Source organism: Stenella coeruleoalba (genome assembly GCF_951394435.1).
Source record: "Stenella coeruleoalba genome assembly, chromosome: 2".
Lineage (NCBI taxonomy): Eukaryota > Metazoa > Chordata > Mammalia > Artiodactyla > Delphinidae > Stenella > Stenella coeruleoalba.
The window spans coordinates 78,124,989-78,143,422 of record NC_137147.1 but is presented as its reverse complement, the minus strand read 5'-3'; the positions used below and the strand labels follow the sequence as shown (position 1 = coordinate 78,143,422).

The window sequence follows — 18,434 nt, the reverse complement described above, 5'->3', positions numbered from 1 at the left end:
GGTTCTCTTGCTACTTCTATCACAACTACAGTTTTTTTTCCTCCACTGAAGTCTTAATCCCATGAAAGTCATCCAGGAGGGTTAGGATCAACTTCTTCCAAACTCCTGTTAATTTTGATATTTTGACCTCTTCCAGTGAATCATGAATGACCTTAATGGCATCTAAAATGGTGAATCCTTTCCAGAAGGTTTTCAGTTTACTTTGCCCAGAACCATCAGAGGAATCACTGTCTATGGCAGCTATAGTCTTACAAAATGTATTTCTTAAATAATAAGACTTGAAAGTCGAATGACTCCTTGATGCATGGGCTGCAGAACAGATGTTGTGTTAGCAGGCCTGAAAACAACATGAATCTCATTATACATCTCCTTCAGAGTTCTTGGGTACCAGGTGCATTGTCGATGAGCAGTAATATTTTGAAAGGAATCTTTTTCCTGAGCAGGAGGTGCAAACAGTGGGCTTAAAATATTCAGTAAACCATGTTGTAAACAGATGTGCTGTCATCCAGGCTTTGTTCCATTAACAGAGCGCAAGCAGAGTAGACTTAGCATAAGTCTTAAGGGCCCTAGGATTTCTGGAATGGTGAATGAGCATTGGCTTCAACTTAGAGTCACCAGCAGCATTAGCCCCTAACAGGAGAGTCAGCCTGTCCTTTGAACCTTTGAAGATGGGCACTGACTTCTCCTCTCTAGCTATGGAAGTCCTAGATGGCATCTTCTTCCAATAGAAAGCTGTATTTTTTCCACACTGAAAATCTGTTGTTTAGTGTAGCCACCTTCGTTATCACAGCTAGATCTTTTGTATAACTTGCTGCAGCATCTACATCAGCACTTGCTGCTTCACGCTGCACTTTTACGTTTTGCAGGCAGCTTCTTTCCTAAAACCTCATGAACCAGCCTTGGCTAGATTGAAACTCTTCTGCTGCTGCTCCCTCACCTATGTCAACCTTACTAGTATTAAAGATAGTGAGTTATGGCCTTGCTTTGTCTGGATTAGGCTTTGGCTTAAGAGAATGTTGTGGCTAGTTTGATCTTCTGTCCAAACCACTAAAGCTTTTTTCATATCAACAATAAGGCTATTTTACTTTCTTATCATTCGCGTGTTCACTGGAGTAGTACTTTTTTAAAAATTTATTTATTTATTTATTTTTGGCTGTGTTGGGTCTTTGTTGCTGTGCGTGGGCTTTCTCTAGTTGCGGTGAGCGGGGGCTACTCTTCATTGTGGTGCGCGGGCTTCTCCTTGTGGTGGCTTCTCTTATTGTGGAGCATGGGCTCTAGGTGCACGGGCTTCAGTAGTTGTGGCACGCAGGCTCAGTAGTTGTGGCTCATGGTCCCTAGAGCACAGGCTCAGTAGTTGTAGTGCACAGGCTTGGTTGCTCCACGGCACGTAGGATCTTCCCGGACCAGGGATCAAACTTGCGTCCCCTGCTTTGGCAGGCGGAGTTTTAACCACTGCGCCACCAGGGAAGTCCCTGGAATAGCACTTTTAATTCCCTTCAAGAACTTTTCCTGTGCGTTCACAACTTCACTAACTGTTTGGTGCAAGAGACCTAGCTTTTGGCCTGTCTCAGCTTTCAACATGCCTTCCTCCCTAACCTTAATCATTTCTAGCTTTTGATTTGAAGTGAGACATGCAACTGAACACTGAGAGGCCATTGTAGGGTTATTAATTGGTCTTAACTTCAATATTGTTGTGTCTCAGGGAATAAGGAGGCCTGAGGAGAGGGAGAAAGACGGGGGAATGGCGAATTGATGGAGCACATCAGAACACACACACAACATTTATCGGTTAAGTTTGCCATCTTGCATGGTCATGGTTTGTGGCACCCCAAAACAATGACAATAGTAATATCAAAGATTACATATCACAGATAGCAAATGTAATAATAATGAAAATGTTTGAAATAGTTCAAGAATTTCCAAAATGTGACACAGAGACATGAAGTTAGCAAATGCTGTTGGAAAAAAACAGCACTGATAGACTTGCTCAATGCAGGGTTACCACAAACCTTCAATTTGTAAAAAATGCAGTATCTGCAAAGTGCAATAAAGTGAAGCACGATAAAATGAGGTGTTCCTGTACCTTGCTTTTAAAATTAATTAGTAGACTTTTTTTAGTATAGTTTTAGATTTACAGAATAATTGAGCAAATATTACATAGAATTCCATTGTATGTTGCTTTTTTTTTTTTTAATTAGTGTTAAAGGATTGAAGGAGGCACTTTTTATGGTGGAAAGAGTATATATACATAGGCTTTGGGATCCAATTCTGGTTCCACTTTTTTTCTTAACTACCTATCTCTGGGCCGGGTACGCTCCAAATTTTAGTTTTCTTACTCATTCAGCAAACATTTATGAACATACTTGGTCCAGATGCCAAGCTCCATGCTCTATGCCAAAGAATGATCAAATAAATTTTAAAATTACTTTTCAAAACCTTTAGAGCTAATCTACTTTTATGATAGTGCTATTAAGAGTAGCTAATCTGTAAACTGTATTCTGGTCTGTTATGAGATGAACTAGCACCTGAATGCACTGTATTGTTTCCTTTTTTGTGAAGGTCTTTTTATGAAGAAAAAAGAAAAAGCCAAACTAGAGGTGTGTTTAGTAATGTAGTTGATTTTCCTGTCTCACAGACCACTAACACATTTGCAGATCAGCCCTGATCCATAGGGTACATTTTAAGTAGCTTTAGTATAAAATAACTCAAGAACTGTTACTTATAGTAAATATAAACTTATGTTTTCTACCGTTCTTTTTTTCTCTTTGGCCATTTATCGTTTCTATTATGATTTTCTTCAATATTTTGCTGACAGTTTCCTTGCAAGTCTCTTCATTATGTAATTTTGCCTTTTTGCTTAATTGAAATTTTTAGGTATGGAAGAGTTAATTATGTCCTAGCTCGAAGAATAGAACTTTTAGAAGAAGTCAAACGATTGCAGAAGAGTCTAGGGGTTCCAGGAGATGCTTCATATACTTGTGAAACTGCAGGCTATTTCTTCTTATATCAGGTAAGAGATTAAGGGTTTTAAAATCACACTTTATTGTAATATGGTCTTCAGTTGGAAACTGGGATGGGTTCTGGAGATCCTTTCTTGAAAGCTTACTTTTTTATTGAGTAGATTAAAATATATGCTATTGCCAAAGCTATATTTGTGAGTGTTAAATGTTTGTATTTCCTATTCCCTTCACTTTTCTTTGCTAAATAACTTTGCTTGATGACTCATTCAGTGAAAGACCAATGTTGCTACTTTATAAATAATATATTACATTTTTTTCTTGCTATTGACAAAGTTTCTAGTCTCTCTCTCTCTCTTTTTTTTTTTTTTCATTTTTTTCCATTACTATAGAACTATAACCAAACAGTCTAGCTACCCAGTGGTAACAAATACAGTTCTTTAACTTGCTTTTGCTATGCATATTAATCAAGTAATGAAGAAAAACATACTTCCTTTTTAAATTTCTAGAAGTACATTTTGTTTTAGAATTAATTTCAAAGTAGGAGTTTAAGTTAAAAATTCTTTGACTTCAATTTAGAGGCATGTGTTTTTGCTTTTGTTTGGGGGTGTGAAAATTAATGAGAAATGTAAAGCCAAATAAAATAAATAAAAATAAACTTTAAAAGTCAACTGGTTTACTAATAATTTTAAATGGATTAAACATAAATAATGAAGATTTTTGTATAACTGTATTTGTTCTCTTTGTTCTAATGGTATTTGTATGTTTTAGGTATAAATCATAACACTGAAATTGTAAAATATATATGAAAAAAGAGTTTATGCTCTTTATAAGCAGGTAAACCAGTTGAGTCCGTTCAGAATGAGCTGATTTCATGGTTCCTTGTGAAACACAGGACATATGCATGATCTTGCAAAGTTGTCTGCATTAGACTCAGACTGTTGAGAACTTTGAATAATGGAGTAAAGATCATGCTTAAATGCATATTTGTCACAAAATAAAAATCACTAGGCTTTCAGTGAAAACTAGTTTTAAAAGTAATAGAAATAACATATAAATTATAGAACCTTAAGTAATAAATTTGAGAAATATGAACTTGAGGCCTCAGAAGGCCTCACAGTTTTGAGCACACAATAATCACATTGGGAAAGTTGTTTAAAAAGGGAATTCTCAAGCTCTGTCCCCAGAGACTTTGTTTTAGTAAGGTGTGGCACCAGGTATCTACATTTTTATTTAGCTTTTCAGATATTCTGCCTAAGGACCACACTTTGAGAAACACTGAAATTATAACAGAAAAATTGAATTACAAAAATGGAGATTAAGTAGGAACTGAGTAGAGCCATAGTTAACATTTATAGCAGGAGGTAATTGAACTACTTATGTCACAAAAGTCATAAAATGAGCTTTCAAATATATACGCAGCTTAACCAGAAGTTCTTTATAAGTATACTAAAGAGAATTGGAAAAATTATGAAGGTCTAGGAGAAGGTTTGACAAGTGCTAAATTGATTAAAAAGCTACTAGAGCTGAACTTAACCATATATGGAGAGAAACTGAGATAGTGAAAAAATGAGGAATTTCTTTGTCCAGAGAGGTTTGGTTTTTTTTTTTTTTTGATCATCAATCATAAATTGTTTTGAATATGCATAGAAAATCTGAAATGTCTGAGATAAAGTCCCATGAGATGATCCTGAGGTTCTTTCCCATCCCATCCGTACATTTTTTATCAAAGAGGTTTTTTTCCTACAGTCTTAAAGGTTACTTTTATGAAAGAAGGGCAGTCTGTCAGTGACTTGGATAAGCAATAGTCCTGTTGGGTCAAAGGTTGCTTTTCTTTTCCTTTTCTTTTACCTACCAAATCTTATTTTCACTCAATTCGTTTTTTATTTTATTATTTAAAACATAAGAGCTGGCAAATTTAACCTCAAGTCTCTTTTGTTCTTACAGGTAATGTCTCGTTGGGAAGAGTATATCAGCAAAGTGAAAAATAAAGGTAACACGTTGCCAGATGTTACTGAAGTCTCCACTTTCTTCCCTTTTCATGAGTACTTTGCAAATGCCCCTCAACCCATTTTTAAAGGCCGATCTTATGAAGAAGACATGGAAATTGCTGAAGGATGTTTCAGGCATATTAAGAAAATCTTTACTCAGCTTGAGGTAAGGGTTCTCAAGTTCTTTTAACTTTCCATTAAAGGTTTTAAGCTTAGTTTGTTGTTTTTTTTAAAATGTAGTAAGTGGAATATTCAAATCTAGCAAACCAGATTATTACTTTTAAGTGAGATTATTGGAAGCATTTATTTTTCTAGTTGAAGAAATAAGTAAAAATTAAGATATGAATTGAATCCCCATTTTTCTGGTGTGAAAGTCTTAGTATTTAAGAAAGGAATGCTTTCATTAGGAGATTTAACAGTGGTTCTTTGATTTGGAATTTGGCCACTCTAAGTTCTTTATGCCTTTGATCTGTAAACAAAAAATGAGGTTGCTATGTTAGCCAGGATGACTGTTCCTGATTATTAAGGTGAAATAAGAATCACCACTATATAAAGGGGACAGAGAAGAATATGTTTGGAACCCAGGGAGCCCTGGGATGCTTCATAGTTTTCTCATTCCTTATTGGAAACATCATTGGAAGACTACAGCAATGCTGTAAAAGGATCGCAATCAGACTCAGATTCCTCAGTAAGAACATTTAGGATTACTTCAGATAAAAAGGGCAAAGACTGTGTCTTTTTTAAAGTCTTTGTACCTTTTAGATATGATTTTATCCCTACTTCCTACAACAATATCTGGCACGTAATAGATGTTCAGTAAACACTGATGTATTGTGTGAGTTAGGTGGCTAGAGATGGATGGATGGTAGGTACAGAATAATAAATAAATAATGTATATACATATGTAGTATGATAATGATAAATAAAATTTTAAAACCTGCAAAACAGTATTATAGTATATTTATGATTACATAAATAGAATGTAAAAGGATAAAAACATATAATTTCTAGTAGCTGCCTGGGGAGAGAGTGGGAAGAAGGATATATACAGGATACCTCCACCTGTACCTGTGATGCTTTAATTATTTTTAAAAAAACAAAAAAAAAATGTTTAAAAGTCTGAAGTAAGTATGATATAATGTTCCAATGTGATAAAACTTGATCTTAGGTGCTCTGCACCGGCTTGTTTGCTCCTCACGTCCATCTGCTGTCCATTCCCCTCCTCTCCTCTATGGGGATCCTCTGCCATGGTCAGGGCTGAGACTGGTCCTTGTAGTTTTAATTTCCCAGCCTCTCATGTCAGCTGACTTTTGTCTGGGTTTAGCCAATGAGAAATGTGGCAAAAATAGAATAAAGAGAGAAGGCAGGATATTTCTGCACCAGCTCTCTCGGCCTGAGGTTTCGTCTCTTCCATGGCTCCAGTTTCTGCTGGCCTGGCCCACCACAGTTCCAGCTTATTCTGGTACCCCAGTTTCTGGGCTCTGATAGCACTTCCTCCTCATTATCCTTCCTAGCCTAGGAATGGTCATAATTTCCTGCTGTTGCCAGTCTCTGGCTTACTTCGCCATTCCCTGGTTGGCTTTTCTGCTCCTCCATCACCTGTATAACGAGCTCCCTGCAATAAATTCCCTTTGTTATGAATGCTTGAAGTAGTTTCTGTTTTCCTGGAGAGACCTTGAGTAATATAGACACAATGGTGATGGATATTTTATTCAGTATTTTTGTTGATACTGTAAATATTTTATCTTATACCAAAAAAACAGTCCAAATTGTAGCTTGACTGTCAGTTACTATTTGAACTCAATTAGTACCTTATTAATTACGGACAGAATTACGATTCTTTAGACTTAGTTTATGAGATATTTATATTAATTTCTCATATAGTCTCATAAACTGGATTGTATGAATATATGCATGAGCTGTTTATTTTCCTAAAATAATATCTCATTGTTCCCCCACTTCCATAGGAGTTTAGAGCCTCCGAACTGCTTCGAAGTGGACTAGACAGATCTAAATACCTTTTGGTGAAAGAAGCCAAAATCATTGCTATGACCTGTACTCATGCTGCCTTAAAACGACATGATTTAGTCAAGTTAGGCTTCAAGGTAAAGACTTACATTTTAGTTCCTTAATTCATCTATGCAGCTGTTAGTTCTCTTCCCTTCCCCTCCCCTCCCACTCCCCTGCCCCACCCCCTCCCTTCCCCTCCTCTCCCCTCCATTCCCCTCCCCTTCCCTTCCCTTCCCTAGGCCATTTCCCTTGGACATCTGCTTCTCACTGAAGTTTGCATTTATAATTACTTTAAAATGTCTCTTTTAAAAGTGACGATAACCTCCCATGTTTATATGATTAGTAAACTCTAAATCTAATTTTTCTAAATTTAGTTATCAGACATATGTCCTTTAAGTAACATTATAACCACATGATTGTCTAACTTCTAATACTTGTTAAGGTACATTAATTTATTTTCACTATGTTAAAAAAAAATCTCCAAACAGAAGTAAAAGCTTTATACAAATAATATTTGACAGCATTTTTCACCTATTAGAAATATGTACACTTGTTTACCTTTTAAGCACACATACACTCCCAGTTATTTGTTCATTCAGTAAATAAAAAGCCATCTATGTGAGGATGTGTAATACAGTTACTTATACTGTCAAAGGAGATATTTAAATGACTTCATCTTAAGATAAGGACTGGAGAGCTAAAGGGCAAGACAGCCTGTTACTCAGTTGAAATGGAATGTAATAATTGAGCAGTAAATTTGAATTTGCAGACACTTTGTGACTTTGCTGTTGATACTGACTAAACTCTGATTTTAATGCACATGATTTAACTTGCCTCAACTGTTTCATCTGTCATTAGTTATAGTGTTTGTGTACTGGTTTGAATTTAAAGTTAGCAAAAGCATTTGTTGTTGATGAAAATAACTGACAATTTTTAAATGTTATGAGCTCACTGGAAGATAGGTGCTAAATAAATTCAAGGTGATAGAATTATTGTTATCTTGGATGAAAGTTTCCTCAGTTGCAAGGTAGGACAAATATGATAATTTATTAAAAGGTAGTGTGAACTTACCTAGTGGTGTAAACTTACCTTTTTCGAATTTTCACCTAAATATTTTTTTCTTGGGGCTGACACATAAAATATACTTTGGATTGATATTAAATTATATCAGTTTAATAATACAGGGAAATGATGCAGTCTAAATAGAGCATTTTATCCTTCAGGCAGCTTGTTCACATGCATATTTTACAAAACATTACTTGTAGCTTATCACATTTCCATTGATCATTTTCTTACACTGTGTTATATACATCTAAAGATAGTTAACATGAGTGCTGATAGTATCCCTTACATCTTTTATATTTTTAATTTTGAAGTTTTATTTTTATCAAACTAACACATGCATCTGATGTAAGAGCTTAAAAACTTTGTAGCTCTACTTAACGTTAAAAAAAGGCAGTCCCCTACTCCCCTGTTACTCTCTAATTAATCTTTCAACTCTTCTAGTATTTCCTTTGTCCTTTCATTTATATCAATAAAGAATGTTAAATTTCCATTAGGCATATGTTTTGATTCTGTGCTGTCCCCAAGGAGACATGCAAGCACATTTGTGTACTCTTTTCCTTCCTTAAAACACCCAGTATAGTTGTGTCATAATTTTGCTTTGTGATTAAAATCTCCTTTTCAACAGAATCTATAGATATGTTTTCTTTTAATTAGAAATAATTTTTTAATTTTCAAAGCAGAGCCACAGTAAATTCCCATAAAACCTATTCATTAATCATCCAAGTTTAAGCAAAGACAGCTTCTCAGTAAATATTCTAGGGTGTTAGTTACTTATGAAATGTATCTGGTGCAGAGAATTTTTATTATTTTATTTTATTTTTTTATAGATATGTTTTTATAAGTTAAATCACATTAGATTTGCAGAATTATTTCTCAGGAAAGAGGCTCTTTTATTTTTTTTAACATCTTTATTGGGGTATAATTGCTTTACAATGGTGTGTTAGTTTCTGCTTTATAACAAAGTGAATCAGTTATACATATACATATGTTCCCATATCTCTCCCCTCTTGCGTCTCCCTCCCTCCCACCCTCCCTATCCCACCCCTCCAGGTGGTCACAAAGCACCGAGCCGATATCCCTGTGCCATGTGGCTGCTTCCCACTAGCTATCTACGTTACGTTTTTTAGCGTGTACATGTCCATGACTCTCTCTCGCCCTGTCACAGCTCACCCTTCCCCCTCCGCATATCCTCAAGTCCGTTCTCCAGTAGGTCTGTGTCTTTATTCCTGTCTTACCCCTGGGTTCTTCATGACATTTTTTTTTCTTCTTAAATTCCATATGTATGTGTTAGCATACGGTATTTGTCTTTTTCTTTCTGACTTACTTCACTCTGTATGACAGACTCTAGGTCTATCCACCTCATTACAAATAGCTCAATTTCATTTCTTTTTATGGCTGAGTAATATTCTATTGTATATATGTGCCACATCTTCTTTATCCATTCATCCGATGATGGGCACTTAGGTTGTTTCCATCTCCGGGCTATTGTAAATAGAGCTGCAATGAACATTTTGGTACATGACTCTTTTTGGATTTTGGTTGTCTCAGGGTATATGCCCAGTAGTGGGATTGCTGGGTAGGAAAGAGGCTCTTTAAGCTGTCGTCTTTGAGCTGTTCCCACACTGTTTTCCATATTGTGTCTATCACCTTCAGAGTCCACGTGGGAACTTCTGAGAAAACATGGCTTTTTGAACCTCTCCCTTCTCCTAGATTCCTACCAGGATGACCTAATTAATCATTGTAATAGGGAAATTTAGCGTTAGATAGAGCTAGAGAAGACACCCATCCACATGCCTAAAACTTTCAGGTAGTTTCGATAGAAACAGTGCAGAACTGAACCTTAACTTTATCATGTACAGTGGAAATCCAGCTCAGCTACCAGTTTTGAACAAATATAAGCATATTTTGGTAAAATGAGTAGCACAGAAATTAGAGGATATATGAACACAGTTAGTTTAAAAGAGTTAATTAAGTATTAAGAGCAAATATGCTCCCCCTACCTTCCACTTCCTTGGAAAACAAAATAAGGGGAGAAAATTTTGAAAATAGAAAATAAAAGAACTCTAATTGTTCTAGGTGAAAGTCTCAAAGAAAGTATTTTACCGATAAAACAAGGAATAGGATATCTTACTGTCATAAGTAGCAATCAGAATTAGAAGTGGAAGGGAAAAGATAAAACCTGTTGAGAATAAATTTAGAAGAAAATTGGGCACATCGAAGAGCAGGTACATGAAAGAAAGAATGAAATTTCCTTAGGTTGGAGAAAGACTTGACTTTTCATTATTTTACAAATGTGCAGTGCCTAACATTCCTGGAAACTGGGCTAGAGGGAAGATTCAGGCATCGAACAAGTACATAAATATACAGATAGAATTATAAATTGTGATGTGCCATGAGACAAAGGAACAGAGTACTGTGAAATCCGTTTTAGATTGAGAGGTCGGAGAAGGCCTGGATAAAGTGGGTTTTAAGCCGATACTTTAAAAATGAGAAAGAGCCAAGCAGACAAAAAGTGAAGAGAAAATAGCATGTTCAGAGGGCCTGAGTCATGAGTGGTTTTCCCATTTCTGAGAAAATGAAATAGGTCAATGTAGTTGAAGCTTAGTGAGTAAGGAGGAAGGTGACATGTAAAGTATGAGAGGAAGGCAGGGGCCAGCTTGAATACAGGCCCTAGTTAACACATCTCTTACAGTCCACATTAAGGGTCTTTTTTTCCTAGGAAAGATGGAAACCAATGAAGGGTTATAAACCAGGTGACGTGATGTGATGACTTGTTATATGAGTGGTTTAGAGGAGGCAAGACAGGAAGGAGAGGGACTAGTAAAGAGATTGCTGGCAGTAGTCAGAGTAGCAGCTTGGATTAGAGTGGTGGTGGTAGTAGAAATGTAGAAAAACAAATAGATTCTAGAGGGAGTTTTGAAGGTAAAATTGACATGCTTTGGTGATGGATTAAATGCCGGGGGTGGGGAACAAAAGGAGATTGTTGAGTGCCAAGTAGGATTCATAAGGGAAAAAAATTACTGCAAAATACTACCTAGGATAAGAGTACCAATGAAAATGACCTCATATATGATCATAGGTTGATTCTTGCTTATATAGAACTTCAAAACTGAACTGAAAATAACTAAATTGATAATCTCAATCCAAGAAATGATAAACGAGGCTTCCTTAATGTAGAGTTGTATGTTTAGGGCACTTCCTTAAAGTTAAAGACTTGAATTGGAGAAGCGGTAGCATAATGGTAAAGAAGATCATGAACTTCCTGTTTGAATAATCTGTTGTTATTTTGATCTGAATTATTTGAGGGGTTTGGGGATGCTTATTATGGTCTTGGTGGTAGCTGTTTGGCTTTCAGGCTCTCTTTTTGACAAGCTTTCTTTTTTCTCCCTTTCTCAGTATGACAACATTTTAATGGAAGAGGCTGCTCAGATTCTGGAGATAGAAACTTTTATACCTCTTCTTCTACAGGTAAGATACTGAGATTGAGACAAAGAAAGTAGAGTTTTGGGCTTCCCTGGTGGCGCAGTGGTTAAGAATCCACCTGCCAATGCAGGGGACACGGGTTCGAGCCCTGGTCCGGGAAGATCCCACATGCCACAGAGCAGCTAAGCCCGTGTGGCACAACTACTGAAGCCTGTGCGCCTAGAGCCCCGTGCTCCGCAAAGAGAAGCCACCGCAATGAGAAGCCCGCACACCACAATGAAGAGTAGCCCCTGCTTGCTGCAGCTGCAACTGCAGCTAGAGAAAGCCCGCATGCAGCAACGAAGACCCAACACAGCCAAAAATAAATTTATTTTTAAAAAAGTAGAGTTTTAAGAATTCTGGGGGGTAGCATCAGAAAACTACGCATTTTGGGGGTGCTAATTGCTATGATTATGTGTTCTCCTTAACTTCATTATGTTTGGTATTCTATTTTAATCTATTCGCCGGTTATTGAGTAGTTTGTATTGTTTGGGAGCACTATTTAAAAATTCATAGTTTATCTCTAAGTTTTAAAAAGACTTAGTAATTTTAATCAAGAAAATTACATTGTTAGGCAGTTTGGAGGGAAGATGAGCTTCTTTTTCATTTCTTTTATTTAGAGTTGTTTCTGGGATTGTTTTTGATCCCTGGGTACATGGCTTTTCTTTATTTTGTGCCTGAATTTTTTTAGATAAATGATGTTTAAGAATGTTTTCTTATTTTACAATAGTCTTTACTATGGAGCATAAAAAACAAAATGTGGAATTCCTAATTGAAGAATAGAGGCTACTCTAATTTATAGATAAATTGGGTTCCGAAAATTGTTTTATAAAGCCAAGTTATTTGGGACTTGTATTTTATCAGAATATGTTACAAGGAACAAGGAGACAGGGTAGGAAACTGAAGTATTAGTGTAGGCAATTAAAGAAGGTATAATTTCTACTGCCTTGGGGGGTTCGCAAACTGGCTCTTGGCATAATTGTGATACAAGGTATTTACTTTGACATCTTTCCATTTCCCGGCTTGGGCATCTGTTTCTTTCTGTGCACCCTTTGCCTAATTATGACCTAAGTCTCCCAGACCTCTTTGGGTTACCCTGCATATTAAAGTACGGTAATTCCATGCTTGCTTCTCAATCCCTCCATCCTCCCTCACACACTGTCAGCCAAGAGCAGTGGTACCCATACAAGTCGCTCTGTAAATTTGCCAGATTCTTTTCTGTGGAACTGGGGAAGAGCAAGAATTAATAAGCTGTTAAAGCCATCTTGTGAATAGCAAGAATCTTGTGCAATCAATTGGAGATTAACAGGGTAATATATTAGAATATTTTGCCATTTCCTCACTTTTTATTTCTAGAATCCTCAGGATGGTTTTAGCCGACTAAAACGTTGGATTATGATTGGTGATCATCACCAGTTACCTCCAGTCATTAAGAACATGGCCTTTCAGAAGTATTCAAACATGGAGCAATCTCTCTTCACTCGCTTTGTCAGAGTTGGAGTTCCTACTGTGGACCTCGATGCCCAAGGGAGGGCCAGAGCAAGGTAAAGGAGACAGGGCAACGGGGGCCAGGGAGGGTGGATGGTAGGGATATTATTTCTATTTAAGGACATCATTTCGATGATCCAAGTATTCAATAACATCTTCTGTATAGACTCTTATCTGTTATCCAGGAACTTGCCTGGATACAAATCTACAAATTGGAAAGTACCTTTATTACCTTCAGCATGGGGTGTGAATTGACCAAATTATATCCTTCATTTTATTCATTGAGATTAATTTAAGTGACTTCTCAGCTAAGAGCTTCTTTTCACTGTCACCTCCCTTTTTTTCATGCCCCCAAAAGATATACGATTAATATCATTTTGAAATCTAAAGCTAGAGGTGAACAAGAGGAGAACACACTAATTCTTAGTTCATGAAATGTACAGGTCCCCTCTCATAGTTACCTCAAAAATTTTTTCACTGTGCAGACTCTTCCCTGATGTTTTTACTTAAGGAATAAAGGTAGCATTTACCTCAGAGAACGTAATGGAGCTATCATTTCTTGTAATATCATCAATCTTCTGATTTGGTTACTTACAGGGAGACAAAGGTTGCAAAAGCATTATTGTTAAAAAGAGCACAATGTGGATAATATGAAAATTAACAGGAAGAGCCCATCCCTTAGAAACCCCCTTATATATATTAAAAGGGGATTTACAATGCTAATATTTCCTGTTTTGGGGGGGATTTGTCTTTGAAAGCTTGTGCAACCTCTACAACTGGCGATACAAGAATCTAGGAAACTTACCCCATGTGCAGCTCTTGCCGGAGTTTAGTACAGCAAATGCTGGCTTGCTTTATGACTTCCAGCTCATTAATGTTGAAGATTTTCAGGGAGTTGGAGAATCTGAGCCTAATCCTTACTTTTACCAGGTAAGAAAAAATAGGAAACTTTTAAGTTTATTTTGCATTTTCCTGGCTGAATTACTACCTAAATCAGTATTACTGAACCACTTGGACAAACCATTAAATAAAGCAAAGTTAGATCTCCACCTCACACACAACACACAATTTTCCATTTCAGATGGATTAAAGATATATACACCAAAGAAAAGAAACTTATATAAACATACTAAAAAAGAAGAAAATAATGATGAATATATAATGTTGGGGTAAGAAAGGTCTTTTTTAAGCTCATTACCAAAATCATAAAGAAAAATATTGCTTGATTGAGAGCAGAATTTATTTTCAGCCTTTAAAAAACAATGGGTTGAAGTCTGGATGTGTATAGAACTCTTTAAAATCACTTATAAAAGAATCAACCCCCCAACAGGAAAATGCAATAAGGACTAGAATATGCAATTCACAGAAGAAGATATAGATTTGTAGCAAGTATAAATCACTGGAATATATTTTCACCTCTGTTGCGTTAGGTTTGGGAAACTATATTCATGCAATGCTCGTAGGAAAGTAATTTGGTGAACATATTGTTAGTATGTATTAAAAGCAATACTCTCACTTATAGGAATTTATCCTTTAAAAAATGGACAAATTTGCAAAGACTTACATGCTAAAATGTTCATCACATCTTTTTTTTATTGCAAATTATTTTTGAAAGGAGAAACAACCTTAATTACACTTTCACCTATTCCATATAATACTGAATAGCCACTAAGGGTGACATTATAACTTGGTTTACTGACAGGGAGAACTTTTATGCTATATTAATGAAAAAATCAGCTTGCAAAGTGTATCTATAGTATCCCGTTTTGCTTTTTAAAAAGCAAAACATACATATAGAAATATGTACAGATAATCTCTACAAAAAGATCTGGCAGCATATGCACCAAAAGATTTGTTCTTTTATCTATATTAGCTGATGCTTAGATAAATGTAGTTTGTTATCAATACAGAAAATGGAAAGATTTACACAGTCATGTGGCTCCTGTCTTCCAAAGAACGAGAAAATTTAGATGAAGAGTTAACTGAAGCTGTGTGTCACCAGAATACAAATGATTTTTCTGAAGGTCTTCCTGTAATTTTCCTGTTGCCTTTACATGAAATCCAGCTTCTTGTCTTTTTTGATTTTCATGTTATGTTTATGTTCTCATTTTACTTTCTTCTCTCATCTGTTACTTTCAATTTAGTCTCTGTTGAACTGTACTAAGCAGCCTTGTGTATGCTTTCTCACTCTCAAGTAGTATATTTAAGTCTTGGTCTTAAACTCCTTCCCATCCATCTTTACCTAGACCCTCTAAGGTCACAGCAGGCCAGAATGATCAATTTGAGGCCACATCCTCTTCCCATCTGAAGTGGTCTGGTAGAGGTGGCAACCGTTAGTAAGAGAACGAACATAATACACACACAAAAAAACTAAGAAGTATGAAGGAAAAAGGAAAAACATTGTGTCAAAATTGAGAGCCACGGTACTGCTGGATGTGTATGTTAGACTGGATTTTCTGCTGGCTTCTAAGATAGTTACCTTGCTTCTTTATGTTAATATTTCTTTCCATAACTATAGTTGCAATACACTGTAACAGGATATTATTGATCTGTATTGTGATTGTTGTGGTCCCAGAAATATTAAGCCTTTAAGTTGGTGACTCTTATTTTATGATTGTTCCATGTATTGCAAATATATTGCAAATGTTAAAGGGAAGTAATTACCACATACTCTATTTTTATTTATCGTTGTTAATTTAGGATAAGTTATTGCTCAGTTTTATGAGAGGTATTCACTTGTCCAAGATATTAACTGTTCACTTCTTGAGGTGTGATAAATGAACAAATTGTGCTAGTTAACTGTTTTTTCAATAAAGGGAAATAAATACACAATCTGATTAATGTTTTCATTACAGAATCTTGGAGAGGCAGAATACGTAGTGGCACTTTTTATGTACATGTGCTTACTTGGTTACCCTGCTGACAAGATTAGCATTCTAACAACATATAATGGACAAAAGCATCTTATTCGTGACATCATCAATAGACGATGCGGGAGCAATCCATTGATTGGAAGACCAAATAAGGTAGTTTTACAAGTATAATATGTTCTCTTATTCATGTTGTTGGCAAGATGGAAAGATTTATATTTATTATGAGTTATTTATGTTGTTCTACCTTGTCTCTTTGCTATCTCCTTTTAAAATATGTGAGAAAATGAAATAATAGGAACTCTATAAATCATTCTCTGGCAATTCTGACAGTGTTATTAGTTTGCTGTGAACGTCTGTCTCAACTATCACATTGAAGATTTTTGTTGACAGTAGTCAGAAATAAATGCTTCTGAAACTTTTTGTTGGTAAAATGATGTCTAATGAAATTATTTATGTCCTTTATAGTAGAAATAGGAATTGTAGCATTTTTTTATTTTGTTTGTCTTACAAAGGTATAATTTGTACTGCTTCTTACTGTGTGTGTGTTTAGGGGGGTGTTTTTTCTTGAGGCTAAAGGAAAATCATAAAGTACATTCAGACCTTAGGATTTTTTTTATACTTCTTTATGTGATATGATGGAGTAATTGCAAATAAAAATGAAGATGCTTGATTTTGTCAATTAGAAAGAATAACAAACATAAATATAGTATTCGTAATGATGCAGTTAGGACTTTGGCTGTGAACATAGCTATATAAAAGCTCTTTTACCTTTTCTTGGAAATCATCCACAAGTAAGAGAAAAATGGGAGGAAGAAAAATTCCATTTTTAGTGAGAGGACATGTGGCTAAGATCAAGAAGAAAAAATGGGAAGAGAATTTAGGGTCTTGAAAGTGGCAGCAAAAGCACACTTTCTGAAAGTGGTGGCATACTTTGAAGTATAAGAGCCACATCCCTATTATTCAGCAACGGATATGGGTATTGGGGTGAGCAGAAGCCTTCCTGGTTCCACGCTGATTCAAAGAAGACTACAGATGAGCTATATTTGAAAAAAATACACCGTCTCTATAGTAACAGTGAAAAAGAGAACCATCTGTTGTTAAAATCACTGAGCCTTTAGAAGAAAGTTCTGCTCACCCTAACCTAACCTCTTGTGCATAGCTAATCTGAGAAACCCGCCTAATCAGTGGTAAATAGAGGAGAAAAGGAAACTAGCACAAGCTCAATTTATAAATGAGGGAAAGAGCATCCGAACAAACTAATTGACAAGATAACATTCTCCAGAAAACATGTTGGCCTAGAATAGATGAAAATGTTGAATGCATATTTGGGTATGAATTTTAAGATACTTAATGAAGTATGCATTTCTGTGAGGGAAGGCTACAAAACAGAGAAATTGAAGAACCCAGGAAGAGATGAAATGTGAACTGGCAGAAAATAAAACAAAATCAAAGAAATGGAGACAAAATTAAAAGGAATGGGGAGGAACAGGCACTGTAGAACACTCCATAAGGGATATAGAGAGTGAAAATGAGAAACTAATAACTTTGAAATATAGGAAGTTTAGAAATAGAAGAACCTCAGTGTCTGAGTCCTTTTATTTATGAGTAATAGAAAAACTTAAACGATAAGGAAAGTTACTCTCTCTCATAACAAGAAGATGAAAGTAGTGTGGCTCCAGGTTAGGTTACAGTGTGACGCAATGATGTCATGAAAGACCAAGGTTCATTTCATCTTTCTGCTCTGCTGTCCTCAATCTGTGAGCCCAGTTCTCAGACAAGCTCTCCACATGGTCAGGATGACAACAGAATTTCCAGGTATAATATCCACACATAAGAGCAAAGGACTATATCCAGAATATATGAACTTCTATAAAAGTCATTGTAAAATATAGACAACCCAATACAGAATTGGCAAATGAATTGGACAGCATACAAATGGACAATAAGCACATGAAAAAATGCCTACCATCACTAGTTGTCAGGGAAAATGCAATTAAAACTACAGTGATGCACCACTACACATCCAACAGAATGGCTAAAATTATAAAGATTGACAGTATACCACGTGTTGGCAAGGATGTGGAGCAACTAGAACTCTGGAACTGGAACAGTGCTAGTGAATGTGTGTACAGCAGCTTTGGAAAACAGTTTGACAGTTTCTTATAAACACCCACACAGTCCAGCAATTTTACCCCCAGATATTTATCCAAGAGCAATAAAAATGTATTTATACAAAAGTATTTGGACATGAATATTCATTGCAGCTTTATTCAAAATAGCCCTAAACTAGAAACAACCCAAATTCTGTGAACAAGGGAATGAATAAACAAATTGTAGTGTATTCGTTCAGTGGAATACTATTCACCAGTAAAAAGGTATGAACTTCTAATTTATGATTCCATTTTTATGGAATTCTAGGACTGGCAACAAAATAATCTATAGTGACAGAAAGCTGATCAGTGGTTGCCTGGGGCTGGGGGATACAGATTTGATGACAAAAGGGACTGAGGTAATGGAAATTGTGATTGTGGTGGTGGTTATTTGGGAGTATATATTGTCAAAATTTATCAAATTGTACATTTAAAATG

General features: G+C 35.9%; 1 protein-coding gene across 1 annotated transcript in view; it reads left to right on the top strand.

Annotated features, from left to right (window-relative positions):
- AQR (aquarius intron-binding spliceosomal factor) overlaps positions 1 to 18,434 on the top strand; it is a 114,680-nt gene that overhangs the window by 73,186 nt on the left and 23,060 nt on the right. Inside the window, exons 25-31 of the mRNA XM_079914292.1 lie at positions 2,875 to 3,010; positions 4,905 to 5,114; positions 6,916 to 7,053; positions 11,420 to 11,491; positions 12,842 to 13,029; positions 13,732 to 13,903; positions 15,829 to 15,999. Of these exons, the coding sequence (XP_079770418.1) occupies positions 2,875 to 3,010; positions 4,905 to 5,114; positions 6,916 to 7,053; positions 11,420 to 11,491; positions 12,842 to 13,029; positions 13,732 to 13,903; positions 15,829 to 15,999 (1,087 nt within the window). The remainder of the gene's footprint in view (positions 1 to 2,874; positions 3,011 to 4,904; positions 5,115 to 6,915; positions 7,054 to 11,419; positions 11,492 to 12,841; positions 13,030 to 13,731; positions 13,904 to 15,828; positions 16,000 to 18,434) is intronic.